At 45.0% G+C, this 20978-nt stretch overlaps 2 protein-coding genes across 2 annotated transcripts; both read right to left on the bottom strand.

The window, feature by feature from the left end:
• Positions 1–845: 845 nt before the first annotated feature.
• Positions 846–20941, bottom strand: LOC100969194 (zinc finger protein 665-like). The gene is made up of 5 exons (XM_024926668.4): positions 20607–20941; positions 17148–17227; positions 13381–13507; positions 3286–6478; positions 846–2842 (listed from the first exon to the last, which is right to left on the bottom strand). The coding sequence occupies exons 2-4, from the start codon at positions 17160–17162 to the stop codon at positions 4446–4448; spliced, it is 2175 nt and encodes a 724-aa protein (XP_024782436.4). The 5' UTR covers positions 17163–17227; positions 20607–20941; the 3' UTR covers positions 846–2842; positions 3286–4445.
• Positions 3559–4065, bottom strand: LOC134729647 (putative zinc finger protein 818). Its single transcript, XM_063600624.1, has one exon. It carries the CDS (start codon positions 4063–4065, stop codon positions 3559–3561), a length of 507 nt encoding a protein of 168 aa, XP_063456694.1.
• Positions 20942–20978: the final 37 nt, after the last annotated feature.

Below are 20978 nucleotides of genomic sequence, written 5' to 3'. Positions count from 1 at the left end.
TCATTGTATTGGTCCATTCTTGCACTGCTATGAAGAAATACCTGATATTGGGTAAATACCTGATATTGGGTAATTTATGAAGAAAAGAGGTTTAATTGGCTCACAGTTCTGCATGCTGTACAGGAAGTATGATGCTGGCATCTGCTCAGCTTCTGAGTAGGCCTCAGGAAACTTATAATGATTGCGGAAGGCAAAGTGGGAGCAGGCACTTCACATGACCAGAGCAGGAGGAAGAGAGAGAGAGGGAGGTGCCACACACTTTTACACAACCAGATCTCATGAGAACTCACCATCACAAGAACGGCACCACAGGGGAATCTGCCCCCATGATCCAATCACCTCCCATCACGCCCCACCTCCAACACTGGGGATTACAATTTGACAGGAAATCTGGGGAGGGACACAGATCCAAACTATATCACTCATCTTTGCAGCCAAACGTGAATCCTGATTGACCCACTTACAGGGATGTGGATGAGTCCTTAAAGCATCTTGGCCCTCAGTTTCCTCGTTTGTGATATGTGAATAACATCAGTACTTATCTCACAGGTTGTTATTACACATAAAGCACTAATAACAGTGACTCTTACTTAAAGTGTAATGTAAAGGAAAAAGTAAGTGCAAACTTGAAAAATCACTTATTAAAGAAAAATAGATGGATTAGTTTTGGATGAGAACAAATTAAAGGGGAGGATACTGGATATCAGTTGCCACAGTTAAAGCACAAACCTCACGTTCCCCTGCAAGACTCCTTCAACCTAGAGAGCCTAATGGTGCACTATTACTGTCTGTAATGAAATACCCAACTGAGGTGAGATAAAACTCTGGTGGCAGCAGAAACATGATTCATTAGAAGTTATGATTAAATTTTATTAATTAAAGCATAAAACTTGTGATACATTGTAAATAAAACAGTAGCAAAACATAATGCCAGTTGTGAAACGTCTGTGTACACGTGCACATGCTATTCTGGTTCTTTGGTTTGGTTTGGTTTTTGTTTGAGGCAGAGTCTCACTCTGTTGCCCAGGCTGGCGAGCAGTGGTGCGATCTCAGCTCACTGCAACCTCCGTCTCCCGGGTTCAAGTGATTCTCCCCTCGGTCTCCCGAATATCTGAGATTACAGGCATCCACCACGATGTCCGGCTAATTTTTGTATTTTTTGTAGAGACACGGTTTTGCCATGTTGGTCAGGCTGGTCTCGAACTCCTGGCCTCAAGAGATCCATCTGCCTTGGCCTCCCAAAGTACAGGGATTGCAGAACGTGAGCCACCACACCCAGCCCTGGTTCTTTTACTTGAACTACCCTCTATGATAACCATTCTTTCTTCAATTTACAAGAATAACTAATTTTTCATTTATCATTGATATACAACAGCTATTGCTTTTAAAGATAATCACCATTTCCCCTACATTACTTCTACCACATAATGAGGTCCTAGTAATCTGTCACTCTCATAAAAAGCCCAGTGTCGGCCGGGCACACTGGCTCACGCCTGTAATCCCAGCACTTTGGAAGGCGGAGGCGGGCGGATCATGAGGTCAAGAGATTGAGACCATCCTGGCTAACATGGTGAAACCCTGTCTCTACTAAAAATACAAAAGTTAGCTGGGGGTGGTGGCACACGCCTGTAGTCCCAGCTACTCGGGAGGCTGAGGCAGGAGAATCACTTGAACCCGGGAGGCGGAGGTTGCAGTGAGCTGAGATCGCACCACTGTACTCCAGCCTGTCAAGAGAGCGAGACTCCATCTCAAAAACAAAACAAAACAAAACAAAACAGAACTCCAGTGTCTTAATGTCCTGGCGTGCCATCTCCTGGTCAACTGGTAGAGCAGCAATCCTTTCCTATAAGCCAGTGGCCCTCTGGAAGGGCACACTGAACACAATAAGCATGACTTTTAGTTTTGTATTTTTCTCCACCTCTCCCTGATGCTAATTCATACAATATTAAATTTCAAAATTCAGCATTCTTGTTCTTCCAGGGAGCATGAATAGGAATGAACCACACCTAATGAAGTAGGCCCTATCATTTTATTGATTCCTTCCCAAAGATCATAATGAAAGGCCTGTAAGAAAAGCATAAAATCAACAGATCTCAAACATCAGACGGAAACCAGTAATAGTAGTGTAGCCTTTCCAAGAAACTTCACATAAATGAATATTTTACACACTGAAGATAATGTGTCATTTCCACATGTCCTTTTTTCCTTTGATATACATCATGTTATGAATTTAACATATTTTGGCCTGGAATTATTCTGCAGTTTGTAATATTTCCAGTTAACTTTGGAAATTTAGAGAATTTGTGATTCCTGGTATGAATTCTATGGTGTGTAGACTCTTATCGGAGTTCATTTAAAAAACTACTACCTTCATCACATCACTGTTGCTTAAAGGTCTTTCCATGTTTAGTACATTTTTAGTAGATTCTGTATAAATTTTCTCATGACCCCAAAGACAAGGACATTTGATAAAAAGCCTTACCACTTTCATTACATTTGTGAGGTTGCTCTCCAGTATAAATCCTGTGTTGTGCCAGTTTTGACCACTGGGTAAAAGACTTAGCATGGGCTGGGCGCAGGAGCTCAAGCCTGTAATCCCAGCACTTTGGGAGGCTGAGGCAGGCAGATCACGAGGTCAGGAGTTCGAGACCAGCCTGGCCGATATGGTGAAACCCCGTATCTACTTAAAAATACAAAAATTAACCGGGTGTGGTGGCACGCGCCTGTAGTCCCGGCTACTTGGGAGGCTGAGGCAGAATTGCTGGAATCCAGGAGGCGGAGGTTGTGGTGAGCCAAGATCGGGCCAATGCACTCCAACCTGGGCGACAGTGCAAGACTCCATCTCAAAAAAAAAAAAAAAAAAAAAAAAGCTTTAGCATGCATGTTACTTTGATTTCTCTAAAAGATGTATACTCTGTTTTTTTGTTTTGTTTTGTTTTTTGAGACGGAGTCTTCCTCTGTCACCCAGGCTGGCGTGCAGTGGCATGATCTCAGCTCACTGCAACCTCCATCTCCCAGGTTCAAGCAATTCTCGTGCCTCAGCCTCCTGAGTAGCTGGGATTACAGGCACCTACCACCACGCCCAGCTAATTTTTGTATTTTTAATAGAGACAGGGTTTCGCCATGTTGGCCAGGGTGGTTTCAAACTCCTGACCTCAGGTGATCCACCCACCTCAGCCTCCCGAAAGTGCTGGGATTACAGGTGTGAGCCACCGCGCCCGGCAAAAGATGTATACTCTGATGTCCAGTGCACTGTGAAACCTGAAAAGAGCCTCTGCCACATACCTTATATTTACATGGTTTCTCTTCAATATGAACTCTCTGATGTCATGTAGTACTTGAACTCATGGTAAAGTTTTTCCCATGCTCATTGGATTTCTAAGGTTTCTCCCCAGTACGAATTATTCTGTTCCCCAACTTTTGATCCTCAGATAAAATCCTTGTCACAGACATTGCATTTGTGTGCCTTTGCCCCAAGATATATTAGATACTCTTATCTAATGAGTAGCGAGCACTACTTTAAAACACTGCTACATTCATTGCATTTACAAGTGTGATCTATTTGGTGAGTCCTGAGTTTAGGGCCATTCTTAAAAGCCTTGCTACATTCAGTACATTTGGAAAGTTCTCTCCAGTATGAACTATCTGATGATTAATGAAGCGTGAGCCTCGAGTAAAGGCTTTGCCACATTCATGACATCTGTAGGATTTCTCTCCAGTATGAATTCTCTGATGATTTACAAGGCGTGAATTTTGACTGAGGACCTTGCCACCCACATTTGTAAGGCTTCTCTTCAGTACAAATCCTACGATAACTTTTGAAATGTGAATTTTGACTGAAGACTTTGCCATATATGTCATATTCATACGGTTTCTCTCCAGTATGGATAATCTGATGTATAGTGAGGTGAGAGGCCTGGGTAAAGGTTCTTCCACACTCATCATACTTGTGAGGTTTCTCTCCAGCATAGATTTTTTGGTGAATCCTGATGTCCGCCCATTGTCTAAAGGCCTTGCCGCATTTGGTACATCTGTATGGCTTCTCTCCAGTTTGAATACTCTCATGATGTCTAAGGTGGGACCACTTCATATAAGCCTTTCCACACTCATTACATTTGTAAGGTTTCTCTCCAGTATGAATTACCTGATGGTTAGTTAGGCTTGAATGCCCAATAAAGGTTTTACCACACTCATTACACTTGTAAGGTTTCTCTCCAGTGTGAGTTCTCTGATGGTCCACCAGACTTGAATTTTGAATAAATGCCTTACTACATTCATTACATTTGTTTTGTTTCTCTCCAGAATGAATCCTGTGATATTTTACAATTTTGAACTCTGAAAAAAAAGCCTTGTCCCACTCATTACATTTATAAGGTCTCTCTCCATTATGGATGACCTGATGTTTAGTTAGGTTTGAGCGCACGCTAAAGGCTTTGCCACACTAATTACAACTTGTAAGTTTTCTCTCCAGTGTGAATTCTCTGATGATTTTCAAGGTATGAATTTTGACTGAAACTTTTGCCACATATATCACATTTATATGGTTTCTGTCCAGTATGGATTCTCTGATGTCTTGTAAGGTGGGACCTGTAATTAAAGGTCTTGCCACAATCACTACATTTGTAAGGTTTCTCTCCAGTATGAATTCTATGATGACTTGCTAGGTTTGCAATTTGCCTGAAACCTTTGCCACATGTATCACATTTATACGGTTTCTGTCCAGTATGGATTCTCTGATGTCTAGTAAGGTGGAACATCCTGTTAAAGGTCTTGCCACACTCGTTACATCTGTAAGGTTTCTCTCCAGTATGAATTCTATGATGACTTGCTAGGTTTCCAATTTGCCTGAAACCTTTGCCACATATATCACATTTATATAGTTTCTGTCCAGTATGGATTCTCTGATGTGTAGTAAGGTTGAACGTCTGATTGAAGGTCTTGCCACACTCATTACATCTGTAAGGTTTCTCTCCAGTATGAATTCTATGATGACTTGCTAGGTTTGCAATTCGCCTGAAACCTTTGCCACATATATCACATTTATATAGTTTCTGTCCAGTATGGATTCTCTGATGTGTAGTAAGGTTGAACGTCTGATTGAAGGTCTTGCCACACTCATTACATCTGTAAGGTTTCTCTCCAGTATGAATTCTATGATGACTTGCTAGGTTTCCAATTTGCCTGAAACCTTTGCCACATATATCACATTTATATAGTTTCTGTCCAGTATGGATTCTCTGATGTGTAGTAAGGTTGAACGTCTGATTGAAGGTCTTGCCACACTCATTACATCTGTAAGGTTTCTCTCCAGTATGAATTCTATGATGACTTGCTAGGTTTCCAATTTGCCTGAAACCTTTGCCACATATATCACATTTATATAGTTTCTGTCCAGTATGGATTCTCTGATGTGTAGTAAGGTTGAACGTCTGATTGAAGGTCTTGCCACACTCATTACATCTGTAAGGTTTCTCTCCAGTATGAATTCTATGATGACTTGCTAGGTTTGCAATTCGCCTGAAACCTTTGCCACATATATCACATTTATATAGTTTCTGTCCAGTATGGATTCTCTGATGTGTAGTAAGGTTGAACGTCTGATTGAAGGTCTTGCCACACTCATTACATCTGTAAGGTTTCTCTCCAGTATGAATTCTATGATGACTTGCTAGGTTTCCAATTTGCCTGAAACCTTTGCCACATATATCACATTTATATAGTTTCTGTCCAGTATGGATTCTCTGATGTGTAGTAAGGTTGAACGTCTGATTGAAGGTCTTGCCACACTCATTACATCTGTAAGGTTTCTCTCCAGTATGAATTCTATGATGACTTGCTAGGTTTGCAATTCGCCTGAAACCTTTGCCACATATGTCACATTTATGTGGTTTCTGTCCAGTATGGATTCTCTGATGTGCAGTAAGGTTGGACCTCTGATTAAAGGCCTTGCCACAATCACTACATTTGTAAGGTTTTTCCCTAATGTATGCTTTCTGGTCTTGTGTGAGTAATGAAGGATGTATAAAATCATTCCTATATATATTAGAAATGCTGGTGTTGACACGAGGAAGATTTGTTTGAAGTAATGAAACTGAGGACCCACGGGTGACAGACTTCTCAATTTGATTACATTCATAAATTTTCCTTTCAATTTGAAATCCCTGCAGTTCAGCCAGATGCAACCAAAAGCTTAGTTCAAGCTGATTTTCAACTGGCTTATTTCCTGCATTCCTTCCATCACCTTGATCTCTTCCTCCAGTGATGTTTTTAATTTTAATTGCAGGTATTTCTCTGTAATTTCTCTCATCATTGTGACACTGACACTCAAAGTCATGAATATTTTGCTGCATTTCTCTGAAGTAAAAATCTTGGATGTCATGGATTTCATGTCTTTCCAACATCACTGCTTGGAATACTTTTCCTGTGCTATTGTTCTCTTTTGGTGGTAATTCCTTGATCATATGTGTAGGAGAGACATCTACAAGATATTTAAAAAACAGGTTTTCTATTAACTACAGTTGGCAAATCAGTAGTTCATATTGAAAAATATATCGGCCGGGCGCAGTGGCTCACGCCTGTAATCCCAGCACTTTGGGAGGCCAAGGCAGGCAGATCACCTGAGGTTAGGAGTTCCAGACCAGGTGGCCAACATGGTGAAACCTCATCTCCATTAAAAATACAAAAATTAGGGATTTGCTGGCAAGATGGCCAAATAGGAACAGCTCTGGCCTGCAGCTCCCAGCGAGATCGACACAGAAGGCAGGTGATTTCTGCATTTCCAACTGAGGTACCCACTTCATCTCACTGGAATTGGTTGGATAGTGGGTGCAGCCTACAGAGGGCAAGCCAAAGCAGGGTGGGGCGTCACCTCACCAGGGAAGTGCAAGGGGTTGGGGGATTTCCCTCCCTAGCCAAGGGAAGCTGTGAGGGACTGTGCCATGAGGAATGGTGCACTCTGGCCCAGATGCTGTGCTTTTCCCACAGTCTTCACAACCGGCAGACCAGGAGATTCCCTCCAGTGCCTATGCCACCAGGGCCCTGGGTTTCAAGCACAAAACTGGGTGGACGTTTAGGCAGACACCGAGCTAGCTGCAGGAGTTTTTTTTTCATACCCCAGTGGCACCTGGAACACCCGTAAGACGGAACTGTTCACTCCCCTAGAAAGGGGGCTGAAGCCAGGGAGCCAAGTGGTCTGGCTTGGGGGGTCCCACCCCCATGGAGCCCACCAAGCTAAGATCCATGGACTTGAAATTCTCACTGCCAGCACAGCGGTCTGAGGTCGACCTGGGACACTTGAGCTTGGTGGGGGGAGGGGCATCCGCCATTGCTGAGGCTTGAGTAGGCGGTTTTACCCTCACAATGTAAACAAAGCTGCCGGAAAGTTTGAACTGGGCAAAGCCCACCACAGCTCCGCAAGGCCACTGCGGCCAGACTGCCTCTCTAGATTCCTCCTCTCTAGGCTGGGCATCTCTGAAAAAAAGGCAGCAGCCCCAGTCAGGGACTTACAGATAAAACCCCCATCTCCCTGGGACAGAGCACCTGGGGGAAGGGGCAGCTGTGGGAGCAGCTTCAGCAGACTTAACCGTCCCTGCTGATAGCTCTGAAGAGAGCAGCGGATCTCCCAGCACGGTGTTTGAGCTCTGATAAAGGACAGACTGCCTCCTCAAGTGGGTCTTTGGCCCTCCATGTATCCTCACTGAGAGATACCTCCCAGTAGGGGGCCGACAGACACCTCGTACAGGAGAGCTCTGGCTGGCACCTGGCGGGTGCCCCTCTGGGATGAAGCTTCCAGAGGAAGGAACAGGCAGCAATCTTTGCTGTTCTGCAGTCTCTGCTGGTGATACCCAGGCAAACAGGGTCTGGAGTAGACCCCCAGCAAACTCTAGCAGACGTGGAGCAGAGGGGCCTGACTGTTAGAAGGAAAACTAACAAACAGGAATAGTATCAACATCAACTAAAAGGACATCCACTCAGAGACCCCATCTGAAGGTCACCAATATCAAAGACCAAAGGTAGATAAATCCACAAAGATGGGGAGAAACCAGCACAAAAAGAACCAGAATGCCTCTTCTGTTCCAAAGAATCACAACTCCTCACCAGCAAGGGAACAAAACTAGGAGAATGAGTTTGACGAATTGACAGAAGTAGGCCTCAGAAGGTGGGTAATAACAAACTCCTCTGAGCTAAAGGAGCATGTTCTAACCCAATGCAAGGAAGAAAAGAACCTTGAAAAAAGATTAAATGAATTGCTAACTAGAATAACCACTTTAGAGAAGAACATAAATGACCTGATGGAGCTGAAAAATGCAGCATGAGAACTCCATGAGGCATACATAAGTATCAATAACTGAATTGATCAAGCAGCAGAAAGGATATCAGAGATTGAAGATCAACTTAATGAAATAAAGTGAGAAGACAAGATTAGAGAAAAAAGAGTGAAAAGAAATGAACAAAGCCTCCAAGATATATGGGACTGTGTGAAAAGACCAAATCTACATTTGATTGGTGTACCTGAAAGTGATGGGGAGAATGGAACCAAGTTGGAAAATACCCTTCAGGATATTATTATAGGAGAACTTACCCAACCTAGCAAGACAGGCCAACATTCAAATTCAGGAAATACAGACAACACCACAAAGATACTCCTCAAGGAGAGCAACCCCAAGATACATAATCGTCAGATTCACCAAGGTTGAAATGAAGGAAAAAATGTTAACGGCAGCCAGAGAGAAAGGTCAGGTTACCCACAAAGGGAAGCCCTAAGACTAACAGCAGATCTCTTGGCAGAAACTCTACAAGCCAGAAGAGGGTGGGGGCCAATATTCAACATTCTTAAAGAAAAGAATTTTCAGCCTGGAGTTTCATATCCAGCCAAACTAAGCTTCGTAAGTGAAGGAGAAATCAAATCCTTTACAGACAAGCTAATGCTGAGATATTTTGTCACCACCAGGCCTGCCTTATAAGGAAGGAAGCACTAAACATGGAAAGGAACAACTGGTACCAGCCACTGCAAAAACATACCATATTGTAAAGACCATCGACACTATGAAGAAACTGCATCAACTAATGAGCAAAATAACCAGCTAGCATCATAATGACAGGATCAAATTCACACGTAACAATATTAACCTTAAATGTAAATGGGCTAAATGCCCCAATTAAAAGACACAGACTGGCAAATTGGATAAAGAGTCAAGACCCATCGGTGTGCTGTATTCAGGAGACCCATCTCACGTGCAAAGACACACATATACTCAAAATAAAGGGATGGAGGAATATCTACCAAGCAAATGGAAAGCAAAAAAAGCAGGGGTTGCAATCCTAGTCTCTGATAGAACAGACTTTAAACCAACAAAGATCAAAAGAGACAAAGAGGGGCATTACATGATGGTAAAGGATCAATGCAACCAGAAGAGCTAAATATATATGCACCCAATACAGGAGCACCCAGATTCATAAAGCAAGTTCTTGGAGACCTACAAAGAGACTTAGACTCCCACACAATAATAGTGGGAGACTTTAACACCCCACTGTCAATATTAAACAGATCAATGAGACAGAAAACTAACAAGGATATCCAGGACTTGAACTCAACTCTGGACCAAGCAGGCCTAATAGACATCTACAGAACTCTCCACCCCAAATCAACAGAATATACATTCTTCTCAGCACCACATCGCACTTATTCTAAAATTGACCACATAATTGGAAGTAAAACACTTCTCAGCAAATGCAAAAGAATGGAAATCATAACAAACCGTCTCTCAGACCACAGTGCAATCAAATTAGAACTCAGGATTAAGAAACTCATTCAAAACTGCACAACTACATGGAAACTGAACAACCTTCTCCTGAATGACTACTGGGTAAATAATGAAATGAAGGCAGTCTTTGAAACCAATGAGAACAAAGACACAACATACCAGAATCTCTGGGACACATTTAAAGCAATGTGTAGAGGGAAATTTATAGCACTAACTGCCCACAAGAGAAAGCGTGAAAGATCTAAAATCAACACCCTAACATCACAATTAAAAGAACTAGAGAAGCAAGAGCAAATAAATTCAAAAGCTAGCAGAAGACAAGAAGTAACTAAGATCAGCGCAGAAGTGAAAGAGATAGAGACACGAAAAATCCATCAAAAAATAGACGAATCCAGAAGCTGGTTTTCTGAAAAGATCAACAAAATAGATAGACCACTAGCCAGACTAATACAGAAGAAAAGAGAGAAGAATCAAATAGATGCAATAAAAATTATAAAGGGGATATCACCACCAATCCCACAGAAATACAAACTACCATCAGAGAATACTATAAACACCTCTACACAAATAAACTAGAAAATCCAGAAGAAATGGATAAATTCCTGGATACATACACCCTCCCAAGACTAAACCAGGAAGAAGTCGAATCCCTGAATAGACCAATAACAAGTTCTGAAATTGAGGCGGTAATTAATAGCCTACCAACCAAAAAAAGTCCAGGACCAGACAGATTCACAGCTGAATTCTACCAGAGGTACAAAGAGGAGCTGGTACCATTCCTTCTGAAACTATTCCAAACAGAAAAAGAGGGAATCCTCCCTAATTCATTTTAATGAGGCCAACATCATCCTGATACCAAAACCTGGCAGACACACAACAAAAAAAGAAAATTTCAGGCCAATATCCCTCCTGAACATCTATGCGAAGGATATGAACAGACACTTCTCAAAAGAAGACATTTATGTGGCCAAGAAACATATGAAAAAAAGCTCATCATCACTGGTCATTAGAGAAACACAAATCAAAACCACAATGAGAAAGCATCTCATGCCAGTTAGAATGCTGATCATTAAAATGTCAGGAAACAACAGATGCTGGAGAGGATGTGGAGAAATAGGAATGCTTTTACACTGTTGGTGGGAGTGTAAATTAGTTCAACCATTGTGGAAGACAGTGTGGCAATTCCTCAAGGATGTAGAACTAGAAATACCATTTGACCCAGCAATCCCATTACTGGGCATATACCCAAAGGGTTATAAATCATTCTATGACAAAGACACATGCACACGTATGTTTATTGTGGCACTATTTACAACAGCAAAGACTTGGAACCAACCCAAATGCCCATTATCCAGAAATATTAGTTTCTGGATAATGAAAATATGGCACATATACACCATGGAATACTATGCAGCCATAAAGAAGGATAAGTCCATGTCCTTTGCAGGGACATGGATGAAGCTGGAAACCATCATTCTCAGCAAACTAACACAACAGAAAACCAAACACTGCATGTTCTCACTCATAAGTGGGAGTTGAACAATGAGAACACATGGACACAGGGAGGGGGAACATCACATACCAGGGCCTGTCGAGGGGATGGGGAGGTAGGGGAGGGATAGCATTAGGAGAAATACCTAATATAGATGACGGGTTGGTAGGTGCAGCAAACCTCCATGGCACATGTATACCTATGTAACAAACCTGCACGTTCTGCACATGTACGCCAAAACTTAAAATATAATAATTTTTTTAAAAATACAAAAATTAGCCAGGTGTGGTGACATGTGCCTGTAGTTCCAGCTACTCAGGAGGCTGAGGGAAGAGAATTACTTGAACCTGGGAGGCAGAGGTTCCAGTGAGTTGAGATCTCACCACTGCATCACAGCCTGGGCAAGACAGCCAGACTCTGTCTCGAAAAAAAAAAAAAAAGAGGACCTCTCCGTCTAGTGCCATTCCAGACCTGAGTAAACAATCTCAGAAAACCCCGTGTACTCCCCTGTAGCGCACACTGCAATCTGTGGCAAAAGCAGAACAGAAGAAATGACTGAGGCTGAAAGACTTCGACAGACAGAGAGGGCTGGAGACAGCACCATGAGGTTTCCGGAGCCCCAGATGCAAAGGAGGAGCTGCCAATGTTTTCCCGTCACCTGATTAGGTCTCCCAAGTACAGGAAATGGGGCAGAACCTGAATAGGTCAAGGGGGCAGGTCCATGGAGGCCTCAGCTCTGATCTGTATAGACAGAGAACTGAGCATCAGACGCAGTCAGGTACAGGAGAGATCACAGGATACCTCTTGGACACAACCCTCCCTGTGCCCCTCAGAGTGAAGAAACCAAAGAGGTCACAGAAGCCACACGACAGGGTGTTGTTCATCATGATAAAGACTTTGCCTTTGTCACTGTTGGAGCTGCAGCGCCATGGGAGTGTGAAAGGAGAAACTACTACACGTCAGAAGAGCAGAGGGATAAATGAGGGCAAAGAAGGGTTTCCATTGAGAGCTCACAGGACTTAAACCCTTTTTGTTCCACAGAACTCTTCAACTCGGAAGGAGTTACCTGAATACTAATGGTGCAGCGTCCTCTCTGTCCATTTGAGCTCTTACCTGTGTTCACACCTTTGATGCATTCCCAACCATTTGATGTTTTTGTTATTTTCACTTCACTCTCCACAGTCCAGGGCTCTTTCCCTTGCCCCAACATGGAGGTAATAACTCATTTCAGAAAGAGAGATTCCTGCTTAGAAAAAGAAAGGAATGTAACGTGCTGTGGCTTTTACAGAATCGCAGCCCTTTGTTTAGAGGAGGAAAGAGGACATTACAAATGGATCTAGAAAAATATTTCACAAATCCACCCACTGAATATGCCTCCTTCTGAATGTTTAGGGAACGTGGCGGGATGAATGCCTCCTTCTGAATGTTTAGGGAACGTGGCGGGATGAATGCCTCCTTCTGAATGTTTAGGGAACGTGGTAGGATACGAACATCGAACTGTCCTCTAGGAAGTACTGAATCACAAGCAAAGGGGTAGAAAAGAGCAAAGTGGATTTTTTTACTTTTTCTTTTTCTTTTTTTTGAGATGGAGTTTCGCTCTTGCTGCCCAGGCTGGAGTGCAGTGGCACGATCTCGGTTTACTGCAACCTCCGCCTCCTGGGTTCAAGTGATTCTCCTGCCTCGGCCTCCCAAGTAGCTGGGATTACAAGCGCTCGGCACCACACCTGGCTAATTTTTTGTATTTTTAGCAGAGATGGGGTTTCACCATGTTGGCCAGGCTAGTCTCAAACTCCTGACCTCAGGTGATCCACCCGCCTTGGCCTCCCAAAGTGCTGGGATTACAGGCGTGAGCCACCACGCTGGCCCAAAGTAGATATTTTTAAAGTCTACCGTAGGGTTTATTTCTACTTAAGCTCTGGAACCACCAATGATATATCTTGAAGGAGGTAGATCATTTGAAAATGGGATAATTAAGTCCAGATGCTGCACTATTAAGCTTTTCATCTGAGAATTAACATAGCTTCAGTCTTAATTGAGCAATGCAGGGGCTCCCAAGAGGCACACAGGGAACATGCAGAGATACAGCAGAGCAGATCCCAGCTTCTGGAGGGGCATTATCCTCACCCAGGGAGACCAGGTTCCTGTAGTTCTCCAACATCACGTCCCTGTACAAAGCCCTCTGAGCAGAGTCCAGGTATTTCCACTCCTCCTGAGAGAATTCGATGGCCACATCCCTGAATGTCAACCTTCCCTGATATGAAAAAACACATTTCACCAAGAAGTCATGGGGAGAGCTATTATCTTCACACAAAATGACAAAAAGAGAGGTATAAGTCAATTTAGTTTAAATGAACGTTCTGGGAAATCCATGGAAAGGTATTTTCAGGCAAGCTGTGTCTGAAAAACACATTTTACCAAGCACATGGGGGAGAGTTATCATCTTTACATAAAATGAGAAAAAGAGAGAATTGTATTGATTTACTGAAGGGAGAGTTCTGGCAGATCCATGCTACGGTATTTTGGGGCATTTAGGGATGTTAGGAAGAATATTAGGTATGTCTCCCTAATTGCATTTTATTATACTCTTCTGTAAGAGCTTATGATATCTTCTAAATAAATGTGGATTTCTCTTTCTGTAGACAATGGAAGAAACGTAGAAATAAACAGTCAACACACAGCTATCTCTATAGAAGTGCTAGACATTATGTTTGACACACAAAGTGATATTCAGTATCTGGAGGAGCCGGAAGAAGTGTGTTGTCTTCAGAGATGACAATGTCCATGGTGTCTTTAAAGAAAGAAAGGTCAGAATCTAAAAAGTGTGGCCGGACGTGGTGGCTCACGTCTGTAATCCCAGCACGTTGGGAGGCCAAGGCTGGTGATCACGAGGTCAAGAGATTGATATCATACTGGCCAACATGGTGAAACCCCGTCTCTACTAAAAATACAAAAATTAGCTGGGCGTGGTGGTGCACGCCTGTAATCTCAGGTACTCGGGAGGCTGAGGCAGGAGAATCACTTGAACCAGCAGGTAGAGGTTGCAGTGAGCCGAGATCGCGCCACTGCACTCCAGCCTGGGCAACACAGTAAGACTCTGTCTCAAAAAAATAAATAAATAAATTAAATTAAATAAAAAAATAAAAATACAGAACTGATTTATGAAATGGTGATGTTTCGTCTATAAAAGCCATAGGATAGTTCATCCATACATTCATGCACACATATATACATAAATGTAAATTAACAAAGAGAAAACATGCCTCTCAATGACATACTTTTTATGACTTTTTCATTATCATTTTTCCTCATGTGCATTTCAGCATCTTGGGGACAGTAAAGTGTATAAGTTGTATTTAACTTAGTTTGTCAACATTATGTTATATAATGCCAATAAAAGAATGGTAAAAACATGAAAAAAATATTTAAAACTTTAACTCCAATCCCTATGACATAGTTATAGTCAAACTACAAATAAAATTCTATCCATTTAAATTTAAATATTTAGGCTGGGCGCAGTGGCTCACGCCTGTAATCCCAGCACTTTGGGAGGCTGAGGCGGGAGGATCACCTGAGGTCAAGAGTTCGAGACCTTGGGGCCGGGCGCGGTGGCTCACGCCTGTAATCCCAGCACTTTGGGAGGCCGAGGCGGGCGGATCACGAGGTCAGGAGATCGAGACCATCCTGGCTAACACGGTGAAACCCCGTCTCTACTAAAAATACAAAAAATTAGCCGGGCGTGGTAGCGGGCGCCTGTAGTCCCAGCTACTCGGGAGGCTGAGGCAGGAGAATGGCGTGAACCCGGGAGGCGGAGCTTGCAGTGAGCCGAGATCGCGCCACTGCACTCCAGCCTGGGCGACAGAGCAAGACTCCGTCTCAAAAAAAAAAAAAAAAAAAAAAAGAGTTCGAGACCAGCCTGGGCAACGTGGTGAAATGGCGGGCACCTGTAGTCCCAGCTACTCGGGAGGCTGAGGCAGGAAAATCACTTGAACCCGGGAGGCAGAGGCTGCAGTGAGCCAAGATCGCACTACTGTACTCCAGCCTGGGTAACAAAAAAAACAAAAAACAAAAACAAACAACAAAAAAAAGAAAAATGAATTAAAAGCCTCAACATATGACCTAACATGATAAAACTCCTAGAAGAAAGTGTAGGAGAAAAGGTTTGCGAAACTGAATTTCGCAGTCATTTCTAAGATATGACACCAAAGACACAGGCAAGAAAAGCAAAAATATACAAATGGGACTACATCAAACTTACAAACATCTCTGCATCAAAAGAAAGAATCAAGAGACTGAAAAGCAACCTCCAAGGATGTGCTGAAAATGACGTAAAGAATCTCCTTCTGTTAGAGATTTAGATTGTTTTCTGGCCGGGTGCGGTGGCTCACACCTGTAATCCCAGCACTTTGGGAGGCCAAGGCAGGTGGATCACCTCAGGTCAGGAGTTCAAGACCAGCCTGGCCAACATGGTAAAACCCCATCTCTACTAAAAATACAAAAATTAGCCCGGTGTGGTGGCAAGCACCTGTAATCCCAGCTACTGAGGGGTCCCAGGCAGGAGAATCGCTTGAACCCAGGAGACGGAAGTTGCAGTGAGCCAACATCGCACCATCGCACTCCAGCCTAGGGGACAAGAGTGAGACTTTGTCTCAAAAAAAAAAGAGATTTGGATTGATTTCATATTTTAAAATTGGTGGAGCCAGGCGTGGTGGCTCACGCCGGTAATCCCAGCACTTTGGAAGGACGAGGCGGATGGATCACCTGAGTTTGGGAGTTTGAGACCAGCCTGACCAACAGGGAGAAACCCCGTCTCTCCTAAAAATACAAAATTAGCCGGGCATGGTGACACATGCCTGTAATCCCAGCTACTTGGGAGGCTGAGGCAGGAGAATCGCTTGAACCTGGGAGGCAGAGGTTACAGTGAGCAAAGATCACACCATCGCACTCTAACCCAGGCAACAAGAGTGAAACTCCATCTCAAAAAAGAAAACAAATCAGTGCTAGAATAAAACACCCTCACCTCACTAAGGTGTTTCTGAACTTTCCATTCCATTCCAAATCATAACAATTCTGGAGCCAAAAACATACAGATTCATGTATTTATCTTCGAATGTATTCTTAAATCAGACAGACAATGTGCCAGAATTCCCCTCATCAGCCTCCTTTCCTGGAATTAGCAGGTACTTGTGCACATTAGTTCATGACTTCCATGTGCAGCTTGTCTACTCGTGGTCCACAGAGACCTCACAGTGCATCCAGATGTGGCCGCTAAACAATCCCTGTTGCCTAACAGTCCTGACACTACGGGGCTCACATGCCGTGTCCATCCATGTATGGGTGTGAGCCCTTCCCAGGACCATGCCCAGTGGGGCCTCTTCCCAAGTTCATATCAGTGGGTCACAGGCAATGGAATCTAAGTGAAATGAGAGGGACTGAGGGAAGGCACGGGTGAGTGCGAGCAAACGTGTCAGGCAGGATGCTTCAGACTCAAAGAAGATTTGCAACTCCAAAGAATGAAATTTCAGAAAGGAAAGAGAAACAGAACAAGCTGGGCACGGTGGCTCCCGCCTGTAATCCCAGCAGTTTGGGAGGCCGAGGCAGGTGAATCATGAGGTCAGGAGTTGGAGACCAGCTTGGCCAACATAGTGAAACCCTGTCTCTACTAAAAATACAAAAAATTAGCTGGGCATGGTGGTGGGTACCTGTAATTGCAGCTACTTGGGAAGCTGAGGTAGGAGACTCGCTTGAACCCAGGAGGTGGAGGTTGCAGTGAGCCAAGATCACACCACTGCCTTTCAGCCCAGGCGATAGTGCAAGACTCTGTCTCCAAAAAAAAAAAAAAAAAAAAAAGGGGGGGGGGGAAACAGAACAATCCACCAAGAATATCACTTTACTTGAGAAAGAGCCATCCCTGTCTCCTCTTTCTTCTCTTCTGGACTTCTTCCTCAGGCCACATGAGTCTTTAAAGGTTAATCTGGAATGTGAAGAAGAAGTTATTTAATGCCTAGAATTAACACACCCCCTTCCTGTGCCACGACCACACACACAGGGAAGACACCCGTGCAAGGACAGTCCTCTGCCACCGACTGCACCAGGAGGAAAAAGAAACTTGTAGGAAGAAGAAACTTGTAGGAAAAAGAAACTTGTAGGAAGACCAACAGGTGAGTCTGTAACCCCTTTCTTCAGAACCCATTCCCCTCCTAGAGAGGCCCACACGCACGCTGCAGCGGTGGGGAGCTGGGCTGGACTGAGCTCCCCTTCAGGGTGCACACCTGGCCTTGAGCAAACCTCATGCAGAGCACAGCCACCCTCACATCCCTATGGATCCCAGGCTGAGCTTAGGCCTCAGAAATGGAGGAAACAGTCTGTAATCCCAGCACTTTGGGAGGCCGAGATAGGCGGATCACCTGAAGTCAGGAGTTCGATACCAGCCTGGCCAACATGGTGAAACCCCGTTTCTACTAAAAATACAAAAATTAGCCGGGTATGGTGGTGCGTGCCTGTAGTCCCAGCTACTAGGGAGGCTGAGGCAGAAGAATCGCTTGAACCCAGGAGGTGGAGGTTGCAGTGAGCTGAGATTGCCCCATTGCACTCCAGGCTGGGCGACAGAGTGAGACTCCATCTAAAAATTTTTAAAAAAAGAAATGGAGGACACAGAGCCTCAGTATCAATGCCGGACAGATTAGAAACAGCTGGGGTAACATAACTACTATCAAGGCTGGACTCCAACCCCATTACATGAATGGAAAACTCAGGTAAAGAGGCACAAGAGTTTTATTTGCAAAACGACTCAGTACTCTCAAGTCAAACCAGGATTGAGCTCCACTCAGAGGGAGTGTGAAATAACAAGAAATATATTTTTGGTCTCTGCCCCTGGTTCCTGGGACATAGATCCTAAACCCCTCACAGAAAGGGGGGTTAGGAGAATCTTTGGTTCTCATATTTGGTCTTTGACCCCGGGTCCTTGTGCAAAGCTCCTAAATCCCTTGGAATTTCCTACATGATAGGAGTGTTTTTGTTCTAATGAGGCAAGTCTTGGTGGGCTCCTGGATAGAGCCAGTTGCCAGAAAGACTAAGCCATGATTAGAAGCTTGGAGATTTCAGCTCCATCACTTATTTCCCAAAGAGTGGAGCATGCTGAAGACTGAGTTAATAATCTCTCATGCCTACAGGATGAAGCCTCGATAAAAGTTCCTGATCTATAGACTTCGGAGAGCTTTCTGGTTGATAAACACATCTGAATGCCAGGAGGGTGGGTGCACCCAAATCCACAAGGACAGAAGCTCCTGTGCTTAGAACATTCTCAGACCTCACCATACATATCTCTTCATCTGGCTGCTCATGGGTATCTTTTATGATATCCTTTATTAATACACCAAATCCTCACTTGATGTTATCAATAGATTCTTGGAAACCGGAACTTTAAGTGAAATGGCAACCTTTTTCCTCATCTACATAAAAAATGACATCGAATGGCCAAGTGCGGTGGCTCACACTGTAATCTCAGCACTTTGGGAGGCCAAGGTGGGCAGGTCAAGAGGTCAGGAGATCGAGACCATCCTGGCCAACATGGCGAAACCCTGTCTCTACTACAAATACAAAAATTAGCTGGGCATGGCAGCACATGCCTGTAATGCCAGCTACTAAGGAGGCTGAGGCAGGAGAATCACTTGAACCCGGGAAGTGGAGGTTGCAACGAGCAGAGACGGCACCACTGCACTCCAGCCTGGTGACAGAGCTAGACTCCATCTCAAAATAATAATAATAATAATAATGATAATGATGACATTGAACAAAACAACGTTATTTGAGGACCTGCTGTATATCATTTCATTCATGACCCGGTTTCCAAGAACCTGTAGAAAACATGAGGTGAGAAATGACTGCACAAAAAATCCGTAAACATAAGTAAGTGCTTCCAGCAGTCCTGAGAGCTGTCCTCACAAGTTAAACCCAAAGAGGGAGTCATGGGAGCCCCAATATATAGGTCAGTTTTAAGGACAGGTGACAACCTATTACTTTTGACTGACGTCTGAAGTGGCGGCGGGGGGGGGGGGGTGGGCAGGGGGTTGGCCTTGTGGGACTAAGACCTTAACCTGTTGGATCTGACTCTAACTCCAGGCGCACAGTGTCAGAATTGAATTGAGTTATAGGACACGCAACTGGTGTATACTGGAGAATCGCCTAGTGTGTGGGAAAAAAACTCCCACACATTTGCTGTCAGAAGTGTTATATGTTGGCTGGGCGCGGTGGCTCATGCCTGTAATCCCAGCCCTTTGGGAGGCCCAGGCGGGCGGATAACCTGAGGTCAGGGGTTGGAGACCAGCCTGGCCAACATGGTGGCCCCGACTCTACTGAAAATACAAAAATTAGCCGGGCGTGGTGGCACATGCCTGTAATCAGAGCTACTCCGGAGGCTGAGGCAGGAAAATCGCTTGAACCTGGGAGGTGGAGGTTGCAGTGAACTGAGGTTGCGCCACTGCACTCCAGCCTGGGTAACAGAGGGGGAGACTCATTCTCAAAAAAAAAAAAAAAAAAAAAGCATACTGGGTGTCACCGAACAGGCCCAGGTCACCTCCTCCACCATGAGTGTCACAGGACAAGCCCAGCTCACCTTCCCACCACGGGAGGTGACTGCCTAGAGGGGCTTGGGAGCTGAAGGCCTTTCCTGAGAAAGATTTCAGGTGAGAAAGACAAAGGTGGCACCTTAGGACAGGGGTGGGGTCTGCAGAATCCCAGAACCAAGTAAGGACGCGGCCCCTCCGGACTGAGGCTGCAGCGCTGCGCACCAGGGGCCGACAAGGGCAGGTCTTGGAGAACCGGATAGACCTGAATCCACCTTGCAGGTGAGGGCTCTAAAAAGTGCTCTCCCGGCCGGGCGCGGTGGCTCACGCCTGTAATCTCAGCACTTTGGGAGGCCGAGGCGGGCGGATCACGAGGTCAGGAGAAGGAGACCATCCTGGCTAACACGGGTGAAACCCCGTCTCTACTAAAAAAAATACAACAAAATTAGCTGGGCGTGGTGGCGGGCGCCTGTAGTCCCAGCTACTTGGGAGGCTGAGGCAGGAAAATGGCGTGAACCCGGGAAGCAGAGCTTGCAGTGAGCCGAGATCGCGCCACTGCGCTCCAGCCTGGGCGACACAGCGAGACTCCGTCTTAGAAAAAAAAAAAAAAAAGTGCCCTCCCGCGTGGCGGGAAGAAAAATCGGTAAAGGATTTTAGGCAGCAAAAGACACGAAAGGCCATGTTTACCTAGCGCAAAGCAGTAAGACCAGATTCAGGAAGTAGCCTTAGAGCGATTTTAACCCAAAGGGAAAGCGATCTCCGCATTCTCACAGCAACGTCAGAATTTACCTGGGGTGGAGGGCGCGGTGTGGTCATTTTAAGATCTGTAGGGACCCCTCCAGACCCGGGGGATGGAAGAAGGGGGACTGCGAAGCGCAGATTTAATCTAGAGAGAGCGAAACTCAGGCTCGGCGGCGCAGCCTTCACTCCCCGCGATCCGCTTCCGGGTCTACAGAAAACCGCTCGCAGCGGAGACTGGGAGGCCTGGGGGCGGGGAAGGGGCGGGGCCTGGCCCGGGAGAGACCGGCAGGGGGCGGGGCCGGGGGGGAACTGAGGCGGCCTAGGGGCGGGGCCTAGGCGGGGCGCGACCGGCACAGGGAGTGGGCCGGGGAGAAAACGTGAAGGGTGGGGCGGGGCCTGGACAGGCAGGGGGCGGGGCCG

Source organism: Pan paniscus, chromosome 20, assembly GCF_029289425.2.
Source record: "Pan paniscus chromosome 20, NHGRI_mPanPan1-v2.0_pri, whole genome shotgun sequence".
NCBI lineage: Eukaryota > Metazoa > Chordata > Mammalia > Primates > Hominidae > Pan > Pan paniscus.
The sequence above is the reverse complement of the archived record's forward strand: the minus strand, read 5'-3'. Positions and strand labels throughout refer to the sequence as shown.